At 40.1% G+C, this 25284-nt stretch overlaps 1 protein-coding gene across 3 annotated transcripts in view; it reads left to right on the plus strand.

Moving 5' to 3' along the window:
- The window catches only part of TET1 (tet methylcytosine dioxygenase 1), a 168398-nt gene that overhangs the window by 52991 nt on the left and 90123 nt on the right, over positions 1 to 25284 (plus strand). For 2 of the 3 annotated variants that reach the window (XM_066242442.1, XM_066242443.1), the window contains exon 3: positions 7908 to 7961. In XM_066242442.1, coding sequence (XP_066098539.1) covers positions 7908 to 7961 — 54 coding nt within the window. Of the gene's footprint in view, positions 1 to 7268; positions 7376 to 7907; positions 7962 to 25284 lie in introns of those variants that run through there. The other variant, XM_066242445.1, reaches the window with a different exon arrangement.

A 25284-nucleotide genomic window follows, 5' to 3' on the forward strand; every position in this document is an offset into this window, starting at 1 on the left:
AGAAAAAGAAGTCAAATTTAAAAATTATTTATAAATTTATCTCTGAAGGCACAAAGTATATTTTTCAGAAAGCATACCTAATGTAATGTTAATGTTGATTTAAAATGCCTCTCTTCTAGAAATCTGAACTATTTCAATCCTAGAAATGAAGACATTTCAATTTTTAAAATTAAATTGTGTGTGCGTGCGTGTGTGTGTGTGTGAGTGTGTGTATTTTTCTGAAATGAGAAGCTGGGTGGCAGAGAGACAGACTCTCACATGTGCCCACCAGGGGGTGATGCTCTGCCATTTATGGTGTTACTCCACTGCAACCGGAGCCATTCTAGCACCTGAGGCAGAGGCCATGGAGCCATCCTCAACAACCAGGCCAACTTGGCTCCAATGGAGCCTTGGCTGTGGGAGGGGAAAAGAGAAACAGAGAGAAAGAAGAGGGGGAAGAGTGGAGAAGCAGAAGGGCTCTTTTTCTGTGTGCCCTGGCCGGGAGTCGACCCGGGACTTCTACATGCCTGGCCGATGCTCTATCGCTGAGTCAACAGGCCAGGGCCTAAAGTTTTTTTCTTTTTCTCTTTTATTCAGTGAGAGGAGGTGAGACAGAGACAGACTCTCACTTGCGCCACAACTGGGATCCACCCCGCAAGCCCACAAGGGGGCGATGCTCTGCTCATCTGGGGCGTTGCTCTATTACTCAGCAACCAAGCTCTTCTTAGCACCTAACGCAGAGGCCCTGGAGCCATCCTCAGTGCCTGGGGCCAACTTGTCCAATCTAACCATGGCTGCAAGAGTAGGAGAGAGGGAGAGGGACAGAGAGAGAGAAGTGAGGTAGGGAGGGTAGAGAAGCAGATGATTGCTTCTCCTGTGTGCCCAGACTGGGAATTGAACCCAGGACATCCACATGTCAGGGGGACACTGTACCACTGTGCAAACCAGCCAGGGCAAAAATTTGTTTTAGTTACAGTTTACATTTAATTTTATTTGTATTAATTTCAGGTCTACAGCATAGTAATTAGACAATCATATACTTTGCAAAGTGTCCCCCTTAAAGACATTTCTTTTAAAATTATTTTGGGATATTTACAAATGTCTACTGTTGGGTATTGAAAATGAAGAGTTGCAGAGAGAGCAGCCTAGATGGTTAGTATTAGGTTCAGGTGAACTTCTAACTTTCTGTGTAGCTGGAGATCAGTAATTTTACCTCTTTGAACTTAGTTTATCTGTGACGTAAAGTAGAAGTTAGACTAAATTTTTTCTGATTTTTTTTTTTTTTAGTTCTGTTATCATGTAATTTTTAAGATAAAAGATATAGTTTTATAATACGTTTTTTTTGACAGAGAGAAAGACAGGAAGGGAAAGAGATGGGAAGGGAAACAGCAATTCTTTGTTGTGCGACCTTAGTTGTTCATTGACTGCTTTCTCATATGTGTCTTGACCAGGGGGTTACAGCAGAAAGAGTGAGCCCTTGCTCAAACCAACGACCTTGGGCTCAAGCCAGTGACCATGGGGTTATGTGTATGATCCCATACTCAAGCCAGCGACTCATTGCTCAAGTTGGTGAGCCTACACTCAAGATGGATGAGACTGTGCTTAAGCCAGCGACCTCAGGGTTTTGCTCCTGAGTCTTCCGTGTTCCAGTCTGATGCTCTATCTGCTGCGCTACCTCCTGGGCAGGCTAATTTTGTAATAATTTAAGAAAACTAATACACTTGTGTTATTGCAAAATTGAATATAAACTCATACAGTTTAATAACCATCAATATTTATGGGGAAAATAAATAGATTTATGTATGTATGTATTAATGTATGTATGTATGTATTTTTGTGTCAGAGACAGAGATACAGAGAGAGGGCAGACAGACTGTAAGGGAGAGAAATGAGAAGCATAAATTCTTCATTGCAGTACCTTAGTTGTTCATTGATTGCTTTCTCATATGTGCCTTGACCTGGGGGACTATAGCAGACTGAGTAACCCCTTGCTGAAGCCAGTGACCTTCGGTTCAAGCTGGTGAGCTGTGCTCAAAGCAGATGACCTTGTGCTCAAGTCGGTAACCTTGAGGTTTCGATCCTGGGTCCTCTGCATCCCAGTTCGACGTTCTATTCAATGTGGTACCACCTGGTCAGGCAAAACAAATAGATTTAAAGGAAGAAAATAAGTTCTGAATAAGTAGGAGTATAACACAAGGTTTCTAAGATTCTAATTTGTCTTCCTTGGAAGAGCATCTAGTTGTATGCACTTTACCCAAATATGAGAGTGGCTCTCATGACCTTCCGTTTCTCTGTTACTATTATTCTCTCCATCAAAGTACACTGTCATGTAAACCTTGAGCTGAGACTGTCAGGTCTTTTTCTTCAATTCCTTTATTTTATTTTATTTTTTTAATTTAAAAATATAAATGTGTGTGTGTATGTGTGTGTGTGTGTGTATGTTTTGGGGGGAGATGATCTGACTTGGGGAATTGAACTTGCAACCTTGGTGTGTCAAGCCTTTAAGTATAAGATTCAGAATAGATGGTCACAACCAATAGAGGTTACCAATCTGTTCTGTGTTCAAACGAGTGCAGCTCTTCATGGTGTATCAGTTGGATATTTGGAGTTAATCTTAGCTCTGGTCACTTTCATTAGCCTCATATTTAACTAGGATGAATTTGGGGTTTATTTATTAATTCTTTTTATGGTACACTTCACACAGACCTGCGATGTTTGCTTAGGTTGCTAAGGCCAATGTTGTATGGCTTTATGAGTATTCCATGCAGTGAAAATGCTTGTCCAATGGGGTTTTAAAACATGAACTTCTCACCAATGTGAATATCCTTACATCTAACGCTCTAAGCCTTGTTTTATTTTATTCTATTGAGGCAAATATATGGGTCATGTTGGCAATAGATTGATTTTAAATTTGTAAGTATATCTTTTTATTTTATTTTTAGCAAAAGTCAGGGACAGAGAGAGAGACAGGCAGAAAGGGAGAGAGATGAGAAACATCAATTCTTTATTGCAACACCTTAGTTTTTCATTGATTGCTTTCTCATTTGTGTCTTGACCTGGGGCTCCAGCAGAGCGTCTGACCCCTTGCTCAAGCCAGCAACGTTGGGCTCAAGCCAGTGACCTTCGGGGTTATGTCTGATCCCCTGATCAAGCCAGCAACTCTGCACTCAAGCTGGATAAGGCTGCACTAAGCTGGCGGTCTTGGGATTCAAACCTAGGTCCTCTATTTGATGCTCTATCCACTGCACCACTGTTTGGTCAGGTAAATATGTAACTATATCTTTATATATCATGGCCTCGACTAAATGTTGAGCAATGAACCTGGAAAAATGTTGATGCTTCTAAAATGCTATAATATATATATATTTAAATATTGGAGGGATAAGCATAATCTGTAATTGAAATGCAAAGCACTTCAAGAAATGCAGGGCTAAACTTTTGTGCATTAGTGATGGGCATGTACAATGATGTAGCTGTTATAGAAAATGGTTTGGCTGTTTCTCAAAAAATTGAAGAAAATGATGATCTAGCAATTTAATTCCCAGAGATATGTCAACTCAAAAGAATTAAAATCATGGACTTAAATAAATACTTGTACACCCATTTTCATAGTAATATTTTACAATAGCTAAAAAGTGTGAACATCTCAAATGTACAACAAAAGAATGGATAAATTCTTTTGACTGACTGGTGGTGGTGCAGTGAATAGAGCATCCACCTGGAATGCAGGAGGTCCCAGGTTCCAAACCATGAGGTCGCTGTCTTGAGTGCAGACTCATCTATCTGGCTTGCGCATGGGTCATTTTCATGATCCCAAGGTCAATGGCTTGAGCCCAAAGTCACTGGCTTGAGCAAGGGGTCACTGTTCTAGCTTGAGCATTCAGTGAATATGCAAAGTGAAGCAACTAGGAATTATTGCTTCTTGCTCTGTCTTCTCTCTTTCTCTCAAAATTAATAAAAAAACCTGACCAGGCAGTGGCACAGTGAATAGATAGAGCCTTGGCCCGGGATGCTGAGGACCCGGTCTGAATCCCCACGGTTGCCAGCTTGAGTTGCGCGGTTGTGGGCTTGAGTGTGGGATCATAGACATGACAACATGGTTGCTGGCTTGATCCCAAGGTCTCTTGCTTGAACAAAGGGTCAGTGGCTTGGCTGGGTCCCCCTGGTTAAGGCACATAGGAGAAAGCAATCAGTAAACAACTAAGGTGCTGCAAATCGGAGTTGATGCTTCTCATTTCTCTCCTTTCCTGTCTGTCTGTCCCTCTCTCTCTCTCACTAAAAGAATAAATAAAAATAAACTAATAAAGATAATTTAGAAAATCAATAATAATAATAATAATAATAATAGAATGATGCACCTGGCCTTCGATGGCTCAATGAATAAAGTGCTGACCTGGAGAGCTGAGGTCACCCATTTGAAACTCTGGCTTGCCCAATCAAGGCACATATGAGAAGCAACTAGAGTTGTTGCTTCCCACTCCACACCCCCTCACTCTTCCTTCTCTCCTCATTCTAAAATCAATAAATAAAATCTTTAAAGAAAAAGTTCAGACTTTGAAGTGCAGGAGCATGATCAGGCATGGAGCGTTTGCCCGGGTGCTGAGAACCCAGGTTCGAAGTAATGAGGTCAACAGCTTGAGCGTAGGCTCACCTGACTTGAGCGCAGAACCATAGACATAACTCTATGGTCTCTCTCTGTCTTGAGCCCAAAGGTCACTAGCTAGCTAGAGCAAGAGGTCACTCGCTCTGCTGGAGCCCCCTGGTCAAGGCACATATGAAAAAGTAATCAATGAATAACAAGGTGCTACAATGAAAAATTTATACTTCTTACCTCTCTCTCTTCCTGTCTGTCTATCCCTCCAACCCCCTCTCTCTCTTTCGCTTGCTAAAAAGAGAAAAGAAAAGAGAAAAAGAATGGATAAGTAAAATATGGTATATATACACACAATGTAATTTCATTCAGCCTTGAAAAGGAATTAAATTCTGATACATCTTACAGTATGGTTGAAACTGCAAAACATTATGCTAAATGAAATAAGCCAGACATAAAAGGATAAATATTGTGTGGTACCCCTTATTTGAGGTACCTAGAACAGGCAGATATTTAGAGATGAAAAGTGGAGTATTAGTTAACAATGACTAGGAGAAGAGAAATGAAGAGTTATTGTTTAACAGGCCAGTGTCTGGGAGGATGAAAAGGTTCTGTTAATGGAGAGTGGTGGTAGTTGTACAACATTGTGCATGCACTTATGGTACTAAATTGTACACTTAAGTATGGTTAAAATGGCAAATTTTATGATATTTTGCCACAGATTTTCAAAGAAATATAAGGTGTGCACCTATTTTTAAGAAAATGTCTTGCACTCACTGTCTTTTAATCTTTTTTTTTTTTAGAGAAAGAGTGAAAAAGACAGGAAGGAAGAGGGTGAGAAGCACCAACTGAAGTTGCTTTCACTTTAGTTGTGCATTAGTTGTTTCTCGTAAGTGCCTTGACCGGGGCTGAGCTAGTGTCCCAAGAATGTTCAAGCCGGAGTGCTTTGGAATCCTGTAGACAATCCCCCACTCAGTCCAGCGACCCGGGTTGTACCCATTTTCAAAACTTGTGTTGGATCCTGTTTTTCTACCTATGTCATTGTTGTCTCATTCGCCGCAGAGAACTTCTAAGTGTGGGCTCTGTGTGCTTGAAGTTATTCTGGTAAATGTGGTTAGATCAAAATCCACTGATTTTGCTTCAAATAAGCTAGCTTCTTTCTTAACATTTTTTAAATTGTTGAATTTTTTCATTAAGTTGAAAGAGAAAGAAGAAGGGAGGGAAAGGAGAGAAGCATCAACTTGCTGTTCTAATTAGTTGATCCATTTAGTTGTGTACTCATTGATTCTCATATGTGCCCTGACTGGGTATAGAACCTTCAGCCTTGGTTTGTCAGGATGATGCTTTCTCCTGAGGCATCTTGGCTAGGCCTTCTCCTTCCATTTGTTGACAATTTTGAGGGTGGGTGGGTGAGAGAAAGATAGTTTAAAATGGAAAAACGGTGCATGTTGGAGTTCTTATTCCAATATGGAAAGCATGATTTTGTGGTAAACCGAAAAGCTAGGAATCAAAGGTGATGAAATACAGGCCCTCTGGCCCTCCAAATTTCTGGCCTTAAGAATCTGTTCTGAATCCAGCTGCAAGTGGAAAACCCATCTTTGGCTGAGCAGCGAAGGAGGCCTTCAGATGCACTGCTGAAAGTTTGGTCCTGTGGGGATGCAGCTGAGGCTGTCTTCCTAAGATCTGTGCAGCTGTCAAGGTGGCTGCTTTGGGACTGTGACTGGCTTCTGCACTCAAGTTTGGCAGTGACCTTGGGACTTCCGGGCTCATAGCAGCTTTACTGATTCTTACTCTACTGCCACTATTGAGTGGCCAGATTGCTATGGGGAGAGAGGGGGCTAAACTCCACTGGCTCTGCCATTCTCAGGATGTGCCTAATTCCAACTATGGTGCCCAGTTCTCCTGGCACCTACCACGCACTGGGAATGGGGGCAGTCCAGGTGTGTGAGTGTAGGTTACTGCTTGCTCCACCTCTGGCTCAGGTCTCAGTCCCTGAGAAGTGGGTAGTTCTCTGACCATCAACCTTTTGTGCAGACAGGCTTCATGTGGGGCTAACCCACTTAGCATCTTTACAGAGGGATGCTCAGTGATAGTTGATGATCACGGGAGGCAGAGGAGCCAAAGGTGTTTCTTTGTCCCAAAGGAATGAGGGAGAATTTTATTTTTCTGGGAAATGAAGGTCACCAGAAATGTCCAGAGCAAGAGAGAGAAAGCTTTTCTCTCCAGCCACACAGAGTGGCAAATGTATTTTGAAAACTCCTCTCCCCTCTCCTTGTCCTCATCCTGTCTTTTTCCTTTTAAGTGGTTTTATTTATTTTTTTAATCTGCCTTTGTCATTGGACATTTATTGACAGAAATCAAATTGCTGTGTTTCTGGGCAAAGCGCCTGCTGCAAAGAGGTGTGGTTCCGGAGGAATGAGACACTCAGCCCAACAGCTGAGCTTACACTGTCCTCACATAACCTCCCTGCCTTAAATATCGCCAATATTTAGCCTTGCCTTATAAAGTAAAAATGCACAATACCTTCCAGAGTTTCAGGAAGCCCCAATGCCCCCGCTCAGCTCAGTTATATCTTCTGTATATTGGAGGCAGGGCCGTGCAGTAACCCCCCCTCCTCCACCACTGCAGACCTGCCCTCGGAGCCACCAAGAGGTTACTAATCAGGGAGACTCTGCCACCGATCCAGTGGTGGAGACCTGGGGGATTTGTGTGCATTGTTTTTGCTGAAGCCTCCTGTGAATTCTTCACGACCAGATCCTCTGCCGCGAACTCCATGTCGCAGCTTGTGGCTGCCTGTGTCCTGTGGTGAGAGCAGAGCTGCACAGGAGATCCTTTGTCTAGGAAGGCTAGGCAGAGAAGATCACTTTGGAGTTGCTAAGCTCTGCATTGCCATTGGCTGCACTCTTTGTGGGGCTGTTTTTGCAAAAGGCATGCCCAGCACGTCTACAGTGCTGGCAGGCCAGGGCTGCCTTTAAACACCATGATAATAATACCAAAAAGCAGTTTGCAGAACTGTTCCACTGTAGAGGCTTCCTCTGCAGAAGCAAGCAAGATGGCTACCTCGTGGGCTTCGCTGTGAAGAATGCAGAGGCTAATTAAGACAGACTTTAAGGGGAAAAAAGGGTATTTCCCTACTTCATCTTTATGCAAGGCTTTTTTTTCAGTGACTTTTAAAGTATACATTTTACATAACCTCTTTAGGTTCTGCTTATCAAACATATGGATGATTTTAAGTGGTATAAGTAGTTTTATAGAAAAATAGCCAAAAAATTTTTGGGGGTGGGAGTTAATTCTTTTTCTTAAGCAGGCTCATTTTGCAATTTGATTTTTTTTTTAGGTTATAAAGGAAAACAAGAGGCCCCAGAGGGAAAAGAAGCCCAAAGTTGTAAAGGTAATCAGCTATTGATTAAATCATATTTAATTTTATCCATTTCATATAGTATTTTTCTGTCACTTAGGGTTAAATTTGGAGTTCAGTGGATGTGAATTTTCCCAGATTTTCAGTGAATGAATTTTCACTTAAATAAAGTATTTTTTTATTATTGATGTGCTGCATAATGTGCATATTAGCATCCTTTATTTTCAAATGCACACAAATCTGTAGAAGGAAAAGTTCATATGGAAAGTGTTGTGAATAAAATTTTTCTTTGTAGCATCTGCATTTGTGGTGTTGCACCAGTGTGTAAACTTAAGCTCTTGAGAAAAAAGACACTATCTGAAGTTGACAGCTATGATCCTTTATGATTTTAATAGACTTTCCATTACATACCATTTCAAAATGTGTGATTTCTCTTTCTGAAGAAAAGATCCTTAGAGATTTTAGTTCAGCTTAAAATGTGTAAGCCATTGAGATCTTACAGTCAAATTATTACTGCTTAATCCCAAATTCTCATTATACTATCTTTAATTTTGACATTCATAGAGTTGTAGGAATATGCATATTTTTCTTAATTTTCTGTAGTTTGCTTAATGAATATTTAGTAGTAACCTAAATTGGGTATAAGCTAATAATTTGTGTTATGAGTTTTGTACAGCATTTAAAAGGGTTAATTTAAAAACATATATATTATTGCTAAAAGTTAGAGGCTAGCTTCAGCCTAGCAAATAAATGTTTATGTGTTAAAGGTTTCAAGTGGTATATTGCTATTATAAATGCAAGCAACCTGAGCAAGCAACCTTTTTAATACAAGAAGACATATTAAGCAATAAAACTGCTGGTCTTTAAAATTACATTGTGTACCTATAATTCAAATTATTTTAACCTAATCATAGCTTTTCTTTTGCAAATAAAGTTTTAACATTAAAAGAGGAACAACATGTTGGACTATGAATGTGGCAAATTTTTATTTCACTTGTTTCCCAGTGTGTATCTTCAAAATGTTATTGACATGGAGAACCAAACCTTGCATTGCTTTTTAATCTGTCTAATCACCTCGAGTTTCTGTTTCCTGTGTGTACACAGCATTGCCATGTACATTTTTCACCAACCAGCAAGTATTTATTTAGTATTTACCACAGTGTGCTAGGCATTGTAAATGAATAAAATTGCTTGGGATTAATTTCATTTTGTCTAGACAAATAGAATACTAGTTATTTTTAAAGATAAATTAAAATTTTATTTTCCCCTGCATATTGGTCTACCTAACCCATGTTACCTTTCCCTCCCCTCACAACTATAGAAACATATCATCAAAAGCCCTACTTAGGTGTTTTGTCTAAAAAAATCTTTAAGGAGAAGTAGTTTCAGTCTTGCTATTATAAATGACTCAAATTTGTGGGAAGCAGAGATGAGGGCATAAGATGCAAGGATAGACAACATGGACACACTAATAGAGACTAAGCTTGGTAGCTTAAATCACCCGCGTTTGCTAGGAAATAGAATTGGGCTTTGGGGGTACTATTTAATTCTGTGTTTATTTTGTTAGTTTGTGGGTGTCTTGTCACCTGAAATAAATTTCAGAAATAAATATGCTGTGTGTTGCTTTTTTGAATTATGGGAGTGGACTCTGACTTTTTAAAAAAAATAAGTCCCTGTGGGTGGTTGGATTTCATGTGTCACTGAATTCTTGATCACTTTCTTCTCTATTTATCAGTTGTTGTACAAGAGTGGAGGAATACTATTAAAGGGAAAACATTTTTTTCCTAGATGTTGGCATTTAAAAAGATTTTATGTTTATTTATTTATTTACTTACTTACTTATTTTAGGGAGAGAGACAAACAGAAAGGGAGAAGGATGCGAAGCATCAACTCATAGTTGCGGCACTTTAGTTGTTCATTGATTGCTTTTTCGTACTAGCCTTGACCAAGGGACTCCAGCAGAGCCAGTGAACCCTTACTCAAGCCAGTGACCTTGGGCTTCAAGCTTGTAACCTTTTGGCTCAAGCCAGAGACCATGGGGTCATATCTCTGATCCCACACTCAAGCCAGTGACTTTAGAATTTTGAACCTGGGTCCTCAGCGTCCCAGGCTGATGCTCTATTCACTGTGCTACTGTCTGGTTAGGCTAAAAATATTTTATTTAATATTCTGTTGGGCTTCATATTTTTTATTTTTCTAAGAAAGCTTTGTTTCACCTGACCAGGCGGTGGCACAGTGGATAGAGTGTTGAACTGGGATGCGGAGGACCCAGGTTCGAAACCCCAAAGTTGCTGGCTTGAGCACGGGGTCACTGTGGTAGCCCCATGGTCAAGGCACATATGAAAAAGCAATTAATGAGCAACTAAGGTGCCACAACAAAGAATTGATGCTTCTCATCTCTCTCCCTTCCTGTCTGTCTGTCCCTATCTGTCCCTTTTTCTGTCTCTCTCTGTGTCTATCACAGAAAAAAGAAAGAAAGCTTTGTTTCTCTGCTTTATAGAGAAAATACCAAAATACTTTGAGATTTTAACTTGATTGTGTAAAATACAGTTAGAGCAAATATAGAATATTATGTAATCATGAAGGAGTATATTGAGCAAACTAATTACACAGTTTGGAAAGGAGAGGGAGAAATGGAACAGTCTTTAAAGTTTTGTGGGTAAGGACTTACTAAGCAGCTGGCTGCTGCCCTGGGGGTCAGTGACAGGATCGACAGGTTATGGCTTGGTCTCCTTTTAAAATTTTCTCTTTGCCTTTGGCATTGTACTGGAAAACTAGCCTGCTTCCTTTGACCCTAGCCTCTTAGATTTTCAAATATACTGGGTCCTTTACTCTTTTCAGGGTAGATGCTATAGGTATCTTGACTAACTTTCATCCTAATCATCTATTAGGAAGTAGTTGGATCGATTAGTTATAGAATTGAAGCTTGTCCCATCCAACTCTGAATCTGCTAACTAATAAATATCAAGTCCAGTTGTGGGCTGAACTTGCTTGGTGTGTCTCACACCTTTCATCTTTGAACAATTTATTATCTATATTGATAAGCTCTATTCATTTTACTATAATTCAAAATGTAAAACTATAAATAGTGGTTTCAAATTTCTGACTAGAAAGACTGTTTTCCTCTACCTGAAATGACAGTTTCTGGGAATCCAGTGATTAAGGGGTTGAGGTGGCAGGTCAGCATAAACTTCTGTCTCCACTGGTGCTATAAGACCAGGTTCCCACTCCATCTTATTAATAATCACTAAAGTTATTTTCAGATAAAGATGGCAGCTTGGTAGCTGTGCTATAATTCTTTCCACAACCCTTGAATGAAGTAAAGGTGTGATATAATTTCAGGCCTTGATTCTTGAAATTGGACTTGTGAGTTTGGAACTTCACTTGGTTACTTTATTTGTTGAGGCAGAAGGAAATATTCCTTTAGAGAAAGTCAATTAGAGATAATATCACTGTGGTTAGGTTGTCAGTCTTTGTACCTAGAGAAAACAAGATTGAACATCAATTGGGGGTATTGAGGAAAATTATTTTTTTTCTTATTAAGTGAGAGAAGGGGAGGCAGAGACAGACTCCCGCTGGCGCCCTGACCAGAATCCACCCGGCAAGCCCCCTATGGAGCCATTCTCTGCCTATCTGGGGCTTGCTCCTTTGGTCAGCAATCAAGCTTTTCCTAGTGCCTGAGGCGGAAGCCCTGGAACCTTTCTCAGCACCCGGTGGCCAACTTGCTCTAATCCAGCCATGGTTGCAGCAGGAGAAGAGAGAGAGAGAGAGAGAGAGAGAGAGAGAGAGAGAGAGAGAGAGAAAGAGAAGTGAGAGAGGGAAGGGGTGGAGAAGCAGTTGGTCCCTTTTCCTATGTACCCTGATTGGGAATTGAACCCAGGACATCCGCATGGTGGGCCAACGCTGTACCACTGAGGCAACTGGCCAGGACCTAGAAGAAAATTTAATAAAAGGATTGTTTGAATGATGGGGGCTGACATGGAAAAATGATGGGTCTAATGCTATCAGAGATAAGCACCACTCCTAGGCATGAAGGGTCAAGAGATTGGGAAAATGAAGCCAAGTAGAAGAGTTGTAGCTGAATAGAGGGAGTAGAGGCTTTTGTTGTGGCCCATTGTTAAATGGGTTTTTCTGCAAACTAAAAGTCATAGAGTGGTAGGTATGGAAATCAATACCCTGCCCTCTAGTTTCCTGCTGTTTTCATTGGTTGATCCCAATATGAAATGAAAAGGAAAGGTAGCTCACTGGTGAAATAAACCTTGGTCAGCCTTCTCTGGCATGTAGAAGGTATAGAAGGTGTAGTGTAGATCCAGGAGGACAAACTACATATTCAGCATCACTTCCTGACCATAGGAGCAGTATGATAGGGTCAGAAATAGTGCTAGAACCATGCTTATGTGAGAAGGTAACCTCAGATGAGGCTGGATGAAGTATATGGTACTCTATAGTATTTTTGCAACTAATCTGTAAATCTAAAATCATTTCAAAATAAAAAGTGTGGCCTGACCAGGTGGTGGCGCAGGGGATAGAGCATCGGACTGGGATGTGGAAGGACCCAGGTTCGAGACCCAAGGTCGCCAGCTTGAGCAAAAAAAAAAAAAAAAAAAAAAAAAAGCTCACCAGCTTGGACCCAAGGTCGCTGGCTCCAGCAAGGGGTTACTCGGTCTGCTGAAGGCCCGCGGTCAAGGCACATATGAGAAAGCAATCAATGAACAACTAAGAAGTCGCAACGACGCAACGAAAAACTAATGATTGATGCTTCTCATCTCTCTCCATTCCTGTCTGTCTGTCCCTGTCTATCTCTGCCTCTGTAAAATAAATAAATAAATAAATAAATAAATAAATAAATAAATAAATAAAAAATAAAAAAACAGAAAAGGCCTTCAAACTGGCTAGCCCCTCCTCAGTAAAAAAAAGTGTGGGCATCCCGGAGAGGAGACCTCTTTCATATATTTTGTAATTAGATCCTCTTCCTAGGCTGGTAAGGGACATTTTCTAGATCTTTGGTTATATATTACCTTTGAAGTAGTATTTGGAAGACTTAGTGAACAAATATAAAGAAATATCAGTAGGTATGAAACCAGGAAACTGTCTACAGATGATTTAGAAAAGAAAAAAAAAAAGAAACCAAGTGGTCATCCTGCTGGCTTCTGCACTGGCAGCCGGCCGCAGGGCTCCCTTCCTTCCTGGTGGTGGTGAAACAGGAGAGCAAGGGGTGTTGCAGTGATGGGCGGTGGGAAACGTAAGATGTATGTTTCACCTAACGAGAACAGACACTGGCATACTTATATGCACTGGTGAGATTCAACAACTTAAATAGCTGGTTCTCTGCCCTAATGACCCTTTTAAGTATAAAAAACCCCAATATACCGAAAGGTAGTTTATTGTTTCATGCATTTAATACTTAAATAAGAACAATAAAAGAATTATACAAAAACTAGATTATGTGATAAGGCACAATTTAAAAATATTAATGAAAAATATTAAATAATACCTGACAAAAACCAATAAAATTGTTATTTGAGATAATTCCATATTGCTTCTTGATTGGTGTTCTCACTTGCAATTTTCTTTGCTTTTATCCAAGTATCATTAGTTGTCTGATCTCCACATTGGACAGCTGCCCCAGTGCCCACCTTAGAGAGAACCTTGAATTACAAGGGCTATTTTAACAACCAGTTTGCCAAACTCAACCAAAAATTAGGTATCAGTTCTACTGAACCCATGTGAACTGGCTGAATCCCACCACTGCTTATATGTCTTTTTGAAATACATTTTAAAAGGAGAATTGAATCATACAGTAATCATATTCTTATATGGTTCTGGATTTGTATGACAGTGACATTCAAAATATTTAGTGCTACCTACCATCATGCCTGGCACATAGAAATGCTTAATAAATGTCATTTCTGATCATTATTATTAACATTCATTAAATGTATTCTTAGCACATACTAAATACTGGGGCTATAGCCGTTTCTCCCTTCAGGGAAACTTAATGATGCTGAAAAAAAAAGAAGGCAAAAAAAATTAAAGACAAGTGGATAAGTCCTTGTTGTCCTGATATGCCAAGGTTACTGGTTCGATCCTTGGTCAGGGCACATACAAGGGGCAACCAATGAATGCGTAAATAACTGGAACAACAAATTGATCTTTCTCTCTTTCTCCCTTTCCTCTTCCCCTCCTCTCTCTTTAATTTACATCAATTTAAAAAAAGACAAATGGATGAAAAAAGAAATAAAAAAAAGGAAAAAAAAGAAAAAAGACAAATGGAAAAATTACAAATAGTGGTATGTCTATGCATTGAAAAAAAATAGTGCTAAGAAAGGGAAAACAACATTTAGGGAAATTTACTTGGTATCTTTGAGAATCAGTGCTGATTTAAAAGTACCAAATTAATTACCACTGAGTTACCTTGTATATTTTTAAAACCCATAAAACTAAAAAAAAAAAAGGAAAATAACAGTTACTAAAGATTTTTATCTGTACATTTTTTTTGGTGACAGCAACAGAGAAATAAGAGGGACAGACAGACAGGAAGGGAGAGAGATGAGAAGCATCAATTCTTTGGTTTGGCACCTTAGCTGTTCATTGATTGCTTTCTTATATGTGCCTAGATTGGGAGGGGGCTACAGTAGATCAGGTGAAGCCAGGGACCTTGGGCTCAAGCTGGTGATCTTTGCTCAAACCAGATAAGCCCATGCTCAAGCCGGAAACCTTGGGGTTTCTAACCTGGGTCCTTTGCGGCCCTAGTTCGACGCTCTATCCACTGCACCACAGCCTGGTCAGGCTCTCTGCACATTTATCTACAACTTTGTCTGAGGTAGTATAAGAAATCATTGGTAAAATTTCTGAATCCTGGTAATAATGGAACATTCCATGATTTACAACCGGGGTCCCCAAACTATGGCCTGCGGGCTGCATGCGGCTCCCTGAGGCCAATTATCTGGCCCCTGCTGCACTTCCGGAAGGGGCACTTCTTTCATTGGTGGTCAGTGAGAGGAACACAGGATGCATCTGGTGATGCGGGATGCACACGTCATGGCTCCAGAAGCGCGTCATATCACTTGTTATGGCTAGCAGTGACAAATATGGAACTGGACATTGACCATCTCATTAGCCAAAAGCAGGCCCATAGTTCCCATTGAAATACTGGTCAGTTTGATGATTTCAATTTACTTGTTCTTTATTTTAAATATTGTATTTGTTCCCGTTTTGTTTTTTTATTTTAAAATAAGACATGTATGCCTGACCAGGCGGTGGCACAGTGGAGAGAGCATCGGACTAGGATGCAGAGGACCCAGGTTCGAGACCCCGAGGTCGCCAGCTTGAGCGCAGGCTCATCTGGTTTGAGCAAAAGCCCACCAACTTGAACCCAAGGTCGCTGGCTCGAGCAAGGGGTTACTTGGTCTGCTGAAGGCCCGCGATCAAGGCACATATGAGGAAGCAATCAATGAACAACTAAGGTGTTGCAATGCGCAATGAAAAACTAATGATTGATGTTTCTCATCTCTCTCTGTTCCTGTCTGTCTGTCCCTGTCTATCCCTCTCTCTGACTCACTCTCTGTCTCTGTAAAAAAGAAAAAAAAAAGAAAGAAAAAAAAAGAAAAAAAGATATGTGCAGTGTGCATAGGGATTTGTTCATAGTTTTATTTATAGTCCGGCCCTCCAATGATCTGAGGGACAGTGAACTGGCCCCCTGTGTAAAAAGTTTGGGGACCCCTGATTTACAACAACATGTTGCATGTTTAAGTGATAGGTCAAATACTGAGTTTGATCATTATTCAGGAAATAAAACTTGCCATTTTGATAGAGTCTTTCACAGTCCTATGCAACAAATTTTATACTTCTGAATATAACAGATTAGTGGGAGAAGAAAATTCAGAATAGGTGGTGACAGTATCTATAACCAGATATCAGCTTATTATATATAAATTGGAGGAAGATAATCTCTATAGAAGATGCTCATATAAATTTAATAATTTAGAGTTATGATTCAACACATGGTCCTTATTTTCCTCATTATGTCACAAGCTGGCAAAAACTGTCAAAGCCGTGTGTTCATCCACCAGTGTTTATTCACATGATCAAAGACACACATGGGCCTTCTGGTTTGCATATTCAGAAACTATAACATAGCATTTTTCCCAGAGATGATCAGACTGATTCCAAGGCTGGGTTGTCACTAATCCAGCTCACACACAGGAAAATCCTTTATTTATCTTTGGAGTATGTACATTTCCAGTGACTCAAGACTCCTTTCTCTAATTTCTAGGAATGATCCCAAACACAGAATCAGAGTGTATGAAGCCAAGTGGGGTGAATGGGCTTGAGGGAAATTTCATTTAGGCCATAAAAAAAGTCTGTTGAATTCTTTCTAGCACAGAAAAGAACACATATATCTTGAATCTTGACTACTGCTCATCTGATACTGTGTTTGTGTTTTGATAGTACTGGATTCATATTGCTTGCTAAGGTCTACTTTTTCTTTTTTCTTCTTCTTTTTTTTTTTTTAGCCAGAGAGAGACAGACAGAAAGGGAGAATGATAAGAAGCATCAACTCATAGTTGCAGCACTTAGTTATTCATTGATTGCTGTTGTAGGCTTCAGCTGAGCAGTGACCTTTGGGCTCAAGCCCGCCACCATGAAGTCATGTCTATCATTACACCCATGAGCAAGCCAGCGACCTAGGATTTCAAACCTGGGTCCTCAGCGTCCCAGGCGACTCTATCCACCATGCAACCTCTTGTTCAGGCCGAACTTAGTTTTAAATATTTTAAGTATTATGTTGTGTGTGTGATTTTTTGTTTAAAAAAAATTGTGTGTGTTAAATTTTAAATATACTGTATGCATACACACACCCACATAAGATAATAAGTCTGTTGGGGAGTTATATGCATTTAATATTATATGTAAAATGCTAGCGAGAGTAATATCTCTTTTTTCTTTGAGGCTTTTAAAATTTATTTATTTTAGAGAGGAGAGAGATAGAGAGAGAGAAGAGAGAAAAAGAAGGGAGGGAAGTGCAGGAAGCATCAACTTCGAATAGTGCCTTGATCAGACAAGCCCCAGGTTTCAAACCAGCAAACTCAACATTCCAGGTCGAGGCTTTATCCACTAAGACACCACAGGTCAGGCCAGTAATATCTCAATTAGTGATATTGTTATGATAATTAAAGGTGAAATATGTTACTAAAAATATTAAGGGAACATTTCTGAAAACGTTTATTTTCTTAGCAGTATGTTTAAAAAGGACTAGAATATTATCAGTGTGAAAAAGAATTCCCAGTTGATGGTTTGTTTGAATTATAAAACTCAGTTATAAAGATAAAGGTAGATTGGGATGAACACATTTGAAATAGGACACAAGTTACAGCAGTATTTATATACCTTAAGCATGATTTTTTCCAGAAAAGAATCACATAAGAAAACTCGCTAAACTATCAAAAAAGATTAAGTATCTGACTGTCTTTTTCTATCTTAGAAATGTTTTCACTAAATATCCTTAATATTTTGTGTATTCATTCTACTTTAGAAAAGGAAAATAGCCTGACCAGGCGGTGGCACAGTGGATAGGGCATCGTACTGGGATGTGGAGGACCCAGGTTCGAGACCCTGAGGTCGCCAGCTTGAGCGTGTGCTCATCTGGTTTGAGCAAAAGCTCACCAGTTTGGACCCAAGGTCGCTGGCTCCAGCAAGGGGTTACTCGGTCTGCTGAAGCCCACGGTCAAGGCACATATGAGAAAGCAATCAATGAACAACTAACTAAGGCGTCTCAACGAAAAACTAATGATTGATGCTTCTCATCTCTCCGTTCCTCTCTGTCTGTCCCTATATATCCCTCTCTCTGAGTCTGTCTCTGTCTCTGTAAAAAAAAGAGCCTGACCTGTGATGGCGCAGTGGATAAAGCGTCGACCTGGAATGCTGAGGTCGCTGGTTCGAAACCCTGGGCTTACCTGGTCAAGGCACATATGGGAGGTGATGCTTCCTGCTCCTCCCCCCTTGTCTCTCTCTCCTTTCTCTCTCTCTCTCTCCTCTCTGTCTCTCCTCTCTAAAAATAAATAAATAAATAAAATTAAAAAAAAGAAAAAAAAAGTCTGACCTGTGGTGGCGCAGTGGATAAAGCGTTGACCTGGAATGCTGAGGTTACCGGTTCAAAAAACCCTGGGCTTGCCTGGTCAAGGCATATATGGAGTTGATGCTTCCTGCTCCTCCCCCCTTTCTCTCTCTCTCTCTCTCTCTCTCTCTCTCACTCTAACTCTCTCTCCTCTCTAAAATGAATAAATAAATAAATAAAATAAAATAAAATAAAAAACACTAAGTTTAAAAAAAAAAAAAAGAAAAGAAAAAAAAAGAAGGAAAATAATTTAATAACAGAGTATTCCAGTTCTTTTTTAAAATACATTGATTTTAGAGAAACTGCAATTTGCTATTCCACTTATTAATATATTCATTGGTTGATTTTTTTTTTTGTGACAAAGACAGAGAGAGGAACAGACAGGGGCAGACAAACAGGAATGGAGAAAGGTTACAAGCATCGATTCTTCATTGTGGCACCGTTATTTATTGACTGCTTTCTCATATGTGCCTTGACCAGGGGGCTAGAGCAGAGCAAATGATCCCTTGCTCAAGCCAGGGACCTTGTAATCATGTCTATTATCCCACACTCAATCCAGTAACCCTGCGCTCAAGCTGGTGAGCCTACCCTCAAGCCGGATGAGCCCGCCCTCAAGCCGATTGAGCCCGCCCTCAAATCGGCCAGCTTAGGGTTTTGAACCTGGGTCCTCTGCATCCCATTCCAATGCTCTACACACTGTGCAACTGCTTGGTCAGGCTCATTGGTTGATTCTTGTATGTGCCCTGACCAGGGATCAAACCTGCAACCTTTGTGTATTTGCACAATGGTCTATTCTATTAAATTAGCTACCTTGCCTGGGCCTTTCAATTTTTAAAAAACAATTTTTTTAAAGATTTTATTTATTCATTTTTTAGAGAGAGGAGAGAGAGGGTGGGGGAGGAGTAGGAAGCATCAACTCCCATATGTGCCTTGATCAGGCAAGCCCAGGATTTTGAACCAGCAACCTCAGGATTCCAGGTTGATACTTTATCCACTGCACCACCTTAGGTCAGGCAACCCTTCAATTCTTGAAATAAGTTTAAAGTAATTTTATATACAATTTCCCTCTGAAAAAATATATCTGTAAATTTCTGAACATTTAAATTTTTATATCACAGTGCTTTTCATTATTTTCATTTAAAAAGTTTTAACTAAGAGTGTACTTATGATATCAGCAGTACCCAGATGAAAGTGTATGACCTTTAATGTCACACAGTTCTGGATTTAAGCCTATCTTCTTCTATTGACTAACTGTGACCTAGGAAATTTAACTAAACTTTCTGTGACATATTTTTATTATCTGTATTAGAGAAATAATAATTAATCCACAAGGTGTTTGGTAGATTACATAATTTATAAGTTACTGAATTTGTTTATTTATACTAGATGTTCAATAAATGATAGCTATCTTTATTTTTATTCTATTATTAATATAAAATTCTTTATAGAATAGCAATGTGTTTATAGATATTAAGTTTTATTATTATTATTATTATTATTATTAGAGAAAGAGAGGGAGGGAGGGACAGAGAGACAAGAAGGGAGAAATGAAAGCATCAACTCATAGTTGCGGTACCTTAGTTGTACATTAATTGCTTTCTCATATGAGCCTTTACAGTGGAGAGCTCCGGCCGAGCCGTTGACTTTTTCCTCAAGCCAGTGATCATGGGATCATGTCTGTGATCCCACTCTCAAGCCGGACGAGCATGCAGTCAAGCTGGCGACCTAGGGGTTTCGAACCTGTGTCCTCAGCATCCCAAGTCAATGCTCTATCCACTCTGCCATGCCTAATCAGGCTAATTATTCTTTAAACTATATTTTAAACCTTTTCAGTTTGTTAACAGCATTTAACTTTGTGATCTGCACAGTGTCTTTAATGTAACGTTTCTTGCCTATAACTCAATAATTGTCAGTTTAATGACTAGTTAGATTAATAGATGTCATTGCCTAAGTTTAGTCAGTTAGGTCTGAATTGTAGAAGTAATATGGTGATATTTGGGTGTATAAGAGAAACTACTCTTTCTCAAATCATCAGGCAATCCTTGAATTGTCTCTATAATAAACTGTTATGGAAATTAGGGCACATTTTATTTGATTAATTTTTCTTTTTCTCTTTTTAAAAAATTTATTGATTCATTTAAGAAAGGGGGGAATGGGGCCTGACCAGGCAGTGGTGCAGTGGATAGAGCGTCGAACTGGGATGCCGAAGACCCAGGTTCGAGACCCCTAGGTCGCCAGATTGAGTGCGGGCTCATCTGGTTTGAGCAAAAGCTTACCAGCTTGGACCCAAGGTCCCTGGCTTGAGCAAGGGGTTACTTGGTCTGCTGAAGGCTCGTGGTCAAGGCACATAAGAGAATGCAATCAATAAACAACTGAAGTGTCACAATGCACAACGGAAAAAAAAAAAAAGAGGGGAGGGGGAATGGGGATGAGAAAAGCAGGAAGCATCAACTAACATATATGCCTTCACCAGGCAAGCCCGGGGTTTTGAATCGGCAACCTCAGCGTTCCAAGTTGATGCTTTATCCACTGTACAATCATAGGTCAGGCAATTTCTCTTTCTTTAATTGGAAAATAAGACCCATAGAAAAGTTGAAAGAATGAAACAGTAAACATTTATTTATACTCTTTTTTTATATATACACATTTTCTACTTTGCTGGACCATGTGACATTTTAACCTGTAAATACTTCAACCTACCCTTCCTCAGAAAACAATACAATAAGCACAATACAATTATCACACTGAAGAAATCTTACAGTGATTCAGTCTAATCTAATCTAAGGTACTGTTCTTTAAAAATCTTTTTAATTGTTTAACCCCTCTCCCCAAAAGAAAACCTTTCTCTTTTCTGTTTTTCTTGTTTGTTTGTTTTTTTAAAGATTTTATTTATTCATTTGAGAGAGGAAAGAGAGAAAGAGAGAGATATAGGGAAAGAGTAGGGAGACCCAAGGGGGAGGAGCAGGAAGCATCAACTCCCATATGTGCCTTGACTGGGTAAGCCCAGGGTTTTGAACCAGCGACCTCAGCATTCCAGGTTGACGCTTCATCCACTGCGCCACCAGAGGTCAGGCTAACTCTTTTCTTCTTGATCTAGCATCCAGTCCAATCTTAGATCATAGCTTGCATTTGGTCATGTGTATTTGGTCTCCTTTCTCCTGGTCTTTTCACATGCGTGTGAGTGTGTTTTGACTGATAATTTTAAACACAACTTGTCTTTTATTACATTTTTATAAAAACCTTTTGATTTGAAGGTCAAGAAATCTAGGTAACAGTAAAACTTCAGTTTTTAGGTAGATTGTCCAATCCACATTTAGCAGTTGTGGTCTTTTTAGAGACTGTCCAGGGCTTCATGGATTGAATCCTAAATTCAGAATTGGAGATGAGTAGATTAAAAAAACAGCCTGACCAGGCGATGGCGTTGTGGATAGAGCATAGGACTGGGACGTGGAGGGCCCAGATTCAAAACCCTGAGGTCGCTGGTTTGAGTGCGTGCTTATTTGGCTTGAGCATGGGCTCACTGGCTTGAGTACGGGGTTGCTGGCTTGATCGTGGGATGACAACATGGTCACTGGCTTGAGCCCAAAGGTTGCTGAAGCCCAAGGTCATTGACTTGAGCCCAAAGTCACTGGCTTGAGCAAGGGGTCACTTGCTCTGCTATAGTCCACTGGTCAAGGCACGTATGAGAAAGCAATCAGTGAACAACTAAGGAACCACACACAACAAAGTATTTGTGCTTCTCATCTCTCTCCCTTTCTGTCTGTCTGTCCTTATGTGTTCCTCTCTGTGACTCTCTCTTTGTCTCTGTCAAAAAAATAAATAAAATAAATGTAGTAAAATAGACTTTGAAATTAAACTAATCTGATACATGTACCCCATTTGGTACCAGGGGATGGAAGAAAATGAGATGTCTTAATTATTGGCTTGCTGAAATAAGAAAATAAAAAAAATGTTGTGCTATTTACAGTGTCATGGGGAAACACAAAAGTATTATTAGCTTGATGTAAGGATTTGATGATCCTTATAAAAATCTGAAGGTTATTTTTTAATTAAAATGATTAGAACCTGTTTCAGATATAATTTTGTCATTCCACCCATGAAATACAGTTTATGCCCTCACTTAATGGATGGTGTAAAATACCTTGCTGTACTGCAGGTTCGAACAGTTCATTGGAAATTTAATCCAGCTCTCCAGGGTTTATTTAAAGCCTCTGATATTTGAGCACTTTGCTAAAACAAGTTATAGACCATTACCTGGGCTATATTTCCTAAGATTCTTTGCATTATGACACGTGATACAGTTGTGTAAGGCCTGACAGGCTGGCTTCTGCTTCATATAATATCTACTGAAAGTTTTAATTTAAAAATTAAGCATTTTATATATGTGAAGATTAATTTATGTGCTGCCCATGGTCAGAATAAAAAAGGAAAATATAAACAATGTTTTTCTATTTTGAGTTTTTAGTAAGAAATGTTAACCCAATTTATTGGCCAAGCAGTGTCATGTACTGAACTCTGAAATAGAAAAGTATCTTATCTTTATACTTAGGGACTTCATTAAAATAATAATTGAAAAAAATACCATAATGTTAATTAGAAAAGCTCAGTAAAGGTAGTACAGAGTAGCCTGACCAGGCAGTGGCGTAGTGGATATAGAGTGTTGCCCTGGAACACTGAGGACCCAGTTTGAAAACTCTGAGGTCACCGTCCTGATCGCAGCCTCACTAGCTTGAGCGTGAGATCATAAACATGACTCCATGTGCACTGGCTTGAGCCCAAACGTCACTGCTTGAAGCCCAAGGTCACTGCCTTTTGCAAGGGATCACTGGCTCAGCTGGAGCCCCCTCTCCATTCCCCTTGCAAGGCACATATGAGAAAATCATTGGACAACTAAAGTGCTGCAATGAATTGATGCTTCTCATTCTCTCTCTCTATTCCTGCCTTTCTGTCACACCCTCTTTCTCTCCCTCCTTCCCCCTTACTCTCTTGCTTAAAAAAGAGTGACCCTGGCCGGTTAGCTCAGTGGTAGAGCATTGGCCTGGCGTGCAGGAGTCCCGGGTTCGATTCCTGGCCAGGGCACACAGGAGAGGCGCCCATCTGCTTCTCCACCCCTCCCCCTCTCCTTCCTCTCTGTCTCTCTCTTCCCCTCCCGCAGCGAAGCTCCATTGGAGCAAAAGATGGCCGGGGCCCTGGGGACGGCTCCTTGGCCTCTGCCCCAGGAGCTAGAGTGGCTCTGGTCACAACAGAGCAACGCCCCGGATGGGCAGAGCATCGCCCCCTGGTGGGCATGCCGGATGGATCCGGTGCCGCGCATGCAGGAGTCTGTTTGACTGCCTCCCTGTTTCTGGCTTCAGGGAAAGAAAAAAAAAGAGTAGTACTAAATATTTTCATATATCATTCTTAGTTTACTCAAATGTTAACATTTTTTTATTGGTAGAGACAGGAAGAAAGAGAAATGAGATGCATCAACTCGTTGTGTCACTTTAGTTGTTCATTTGTTCTGATACATGCATTGACCTGGGGGCTCCACACGAGCCAGTGACCTTTAGGCTCAATCCAACTATCTTCAGATAATGTTGATGATCCCTCTCTCAAGCTGGCAAGCCTGCACACAAGCTGGATGAGCGCGACTTTGGGGTTTGAGTCTGGGACCTGAGTTCTCTCGCAGTTGACGCTCCATGCATTGCGCCACCACCAGTCAGGATCAAATGTTATCATTTTCTCTTGTTTGCTTCATCTCTTTCTCTCCACATAGATTATTCTTCATATTCTTTGAGCCTAAGCTTCAGACGTGAAGTTTCCTTATCCCTAAATATTAAAGTGTATATTTTTTAGTAACAAGGACTTTCTCTTACATAACTATAGTACAATACATTTTTTTTGTATTTTTCCGAAGCTGGAAACTGGGAGTTGATGTTTCTCATATCTCTCCCACTCCTTCCTGTCTCTCTATATCTAATGATGTGTGTGTGTGTGTGTGTGTGTGTGTGTGTCAAATCCACAGCGCTGGCATGTCAGGAAATTGCTCTAATCAGCTGATCTACTGGGCAAGGGCTTGGTCAGATATTTGTAGAAGTTCTCTCAAGTTGAGTTTGTTTGATCATTATTGAATTTAAAATGTGCATATTGGGCAAGAATCTACAGAAGCAAGCATACCTTCTCAGTGTGTCTTATCAGGTCTCATGTTTGAGTTACCTATGAACATGAGACCTTAAGTGTCTGCTGGAATTCTTCTCTATAAAATTACTGTTCTGTTTTGTGATATACTAGTACCTTGTAGAGAGAGATTTGGACACTGCAAATGTCCTGTTTTTCATATTTTTATCTTCCAATTTTAGCATACATAGATAAAATTTACTTTTAATGATTTTTAAAGAGATTTTATTTATTGATTTAAAGAAAGGAAAGAGGGCCTCCCTGGTTGGTTAGCTCAATGGTAGAGCATTGGCCCAGCGTGTGGAAGTCCTGGGTTCGATTGCCAGACAGGGCACACAGGAGATGCAACCATCTGCTTCTCCACCCTTTTCCTTCAAACCCCATCCCAGAGCCATAGTTCAATTGGAGCAAGTTGACCTTGGGCACTGAGGATGGCTCCATACCTCCTCCTCAGGTGATAAAAATAGCTCGGTTGCTGAGCTACAGAACAATGCCCCAGATGGGCAGAGTCTCCCTGTGGGGGACTTGCTGGGTGGATCCCAGATGGGGCATATGCAAGAGTCTATCTCTGCTTCTCCTCCTCTCACTTAATAAATTAAAGAAGAGAGAGAGAGGAGAGAGAGAGAAAGGTAAGGGGGAGGGAGATGCTGGAAGCATCAACTTGCAGTGGCTTCTCAAATGTTGTCTTAACTGGGAAAGCCTGGGGTCTTGAACCAGGGACCTTAGCATTCCAGGTTGACAGCTTATCCTCTGCACCAAGATAGGTCAGGCTCGAATAAATTTTTTTTTCCTTCTAGTAATTATGAATGTGGTGGTGCTTACTAAAGGATCATTTTCTACTTCTACCATTTCCATCTATTTATGGAGATTCTATGTAAGGAGGCACTTCCCTTCTCCTCCCACTCTTAATTATTTATTATAACAATGGACTTAAAACTGTTTATATTATTCTGTGAACTATAATCCATCACTGGTAGATAATTGTAGGGTTGAGGAAGATTTGTCATGTCCATTTCCAAAGATAAAAGTATGAGCTACGGATGAAGGATAGGAAGAAACAGCATACTAGAATGTTAGATTTGT

The sequence above is a fragment of the Saccopteryx bilineata genome, chromosome 9, assembly GCF_036850765.1.
Source record: "Saccopteryx bilineata isolate mSacBil1 chromosome 9, mSacBil1_pri_phased_curated, whole genome shotgun sequence".
Lineage (NCBI taxonomy): Eukaryota > Metazoa > Chordata > Mammalia > Chiroptera > Emballonuridae > Saccopteryx > Saccopteryx bilineata.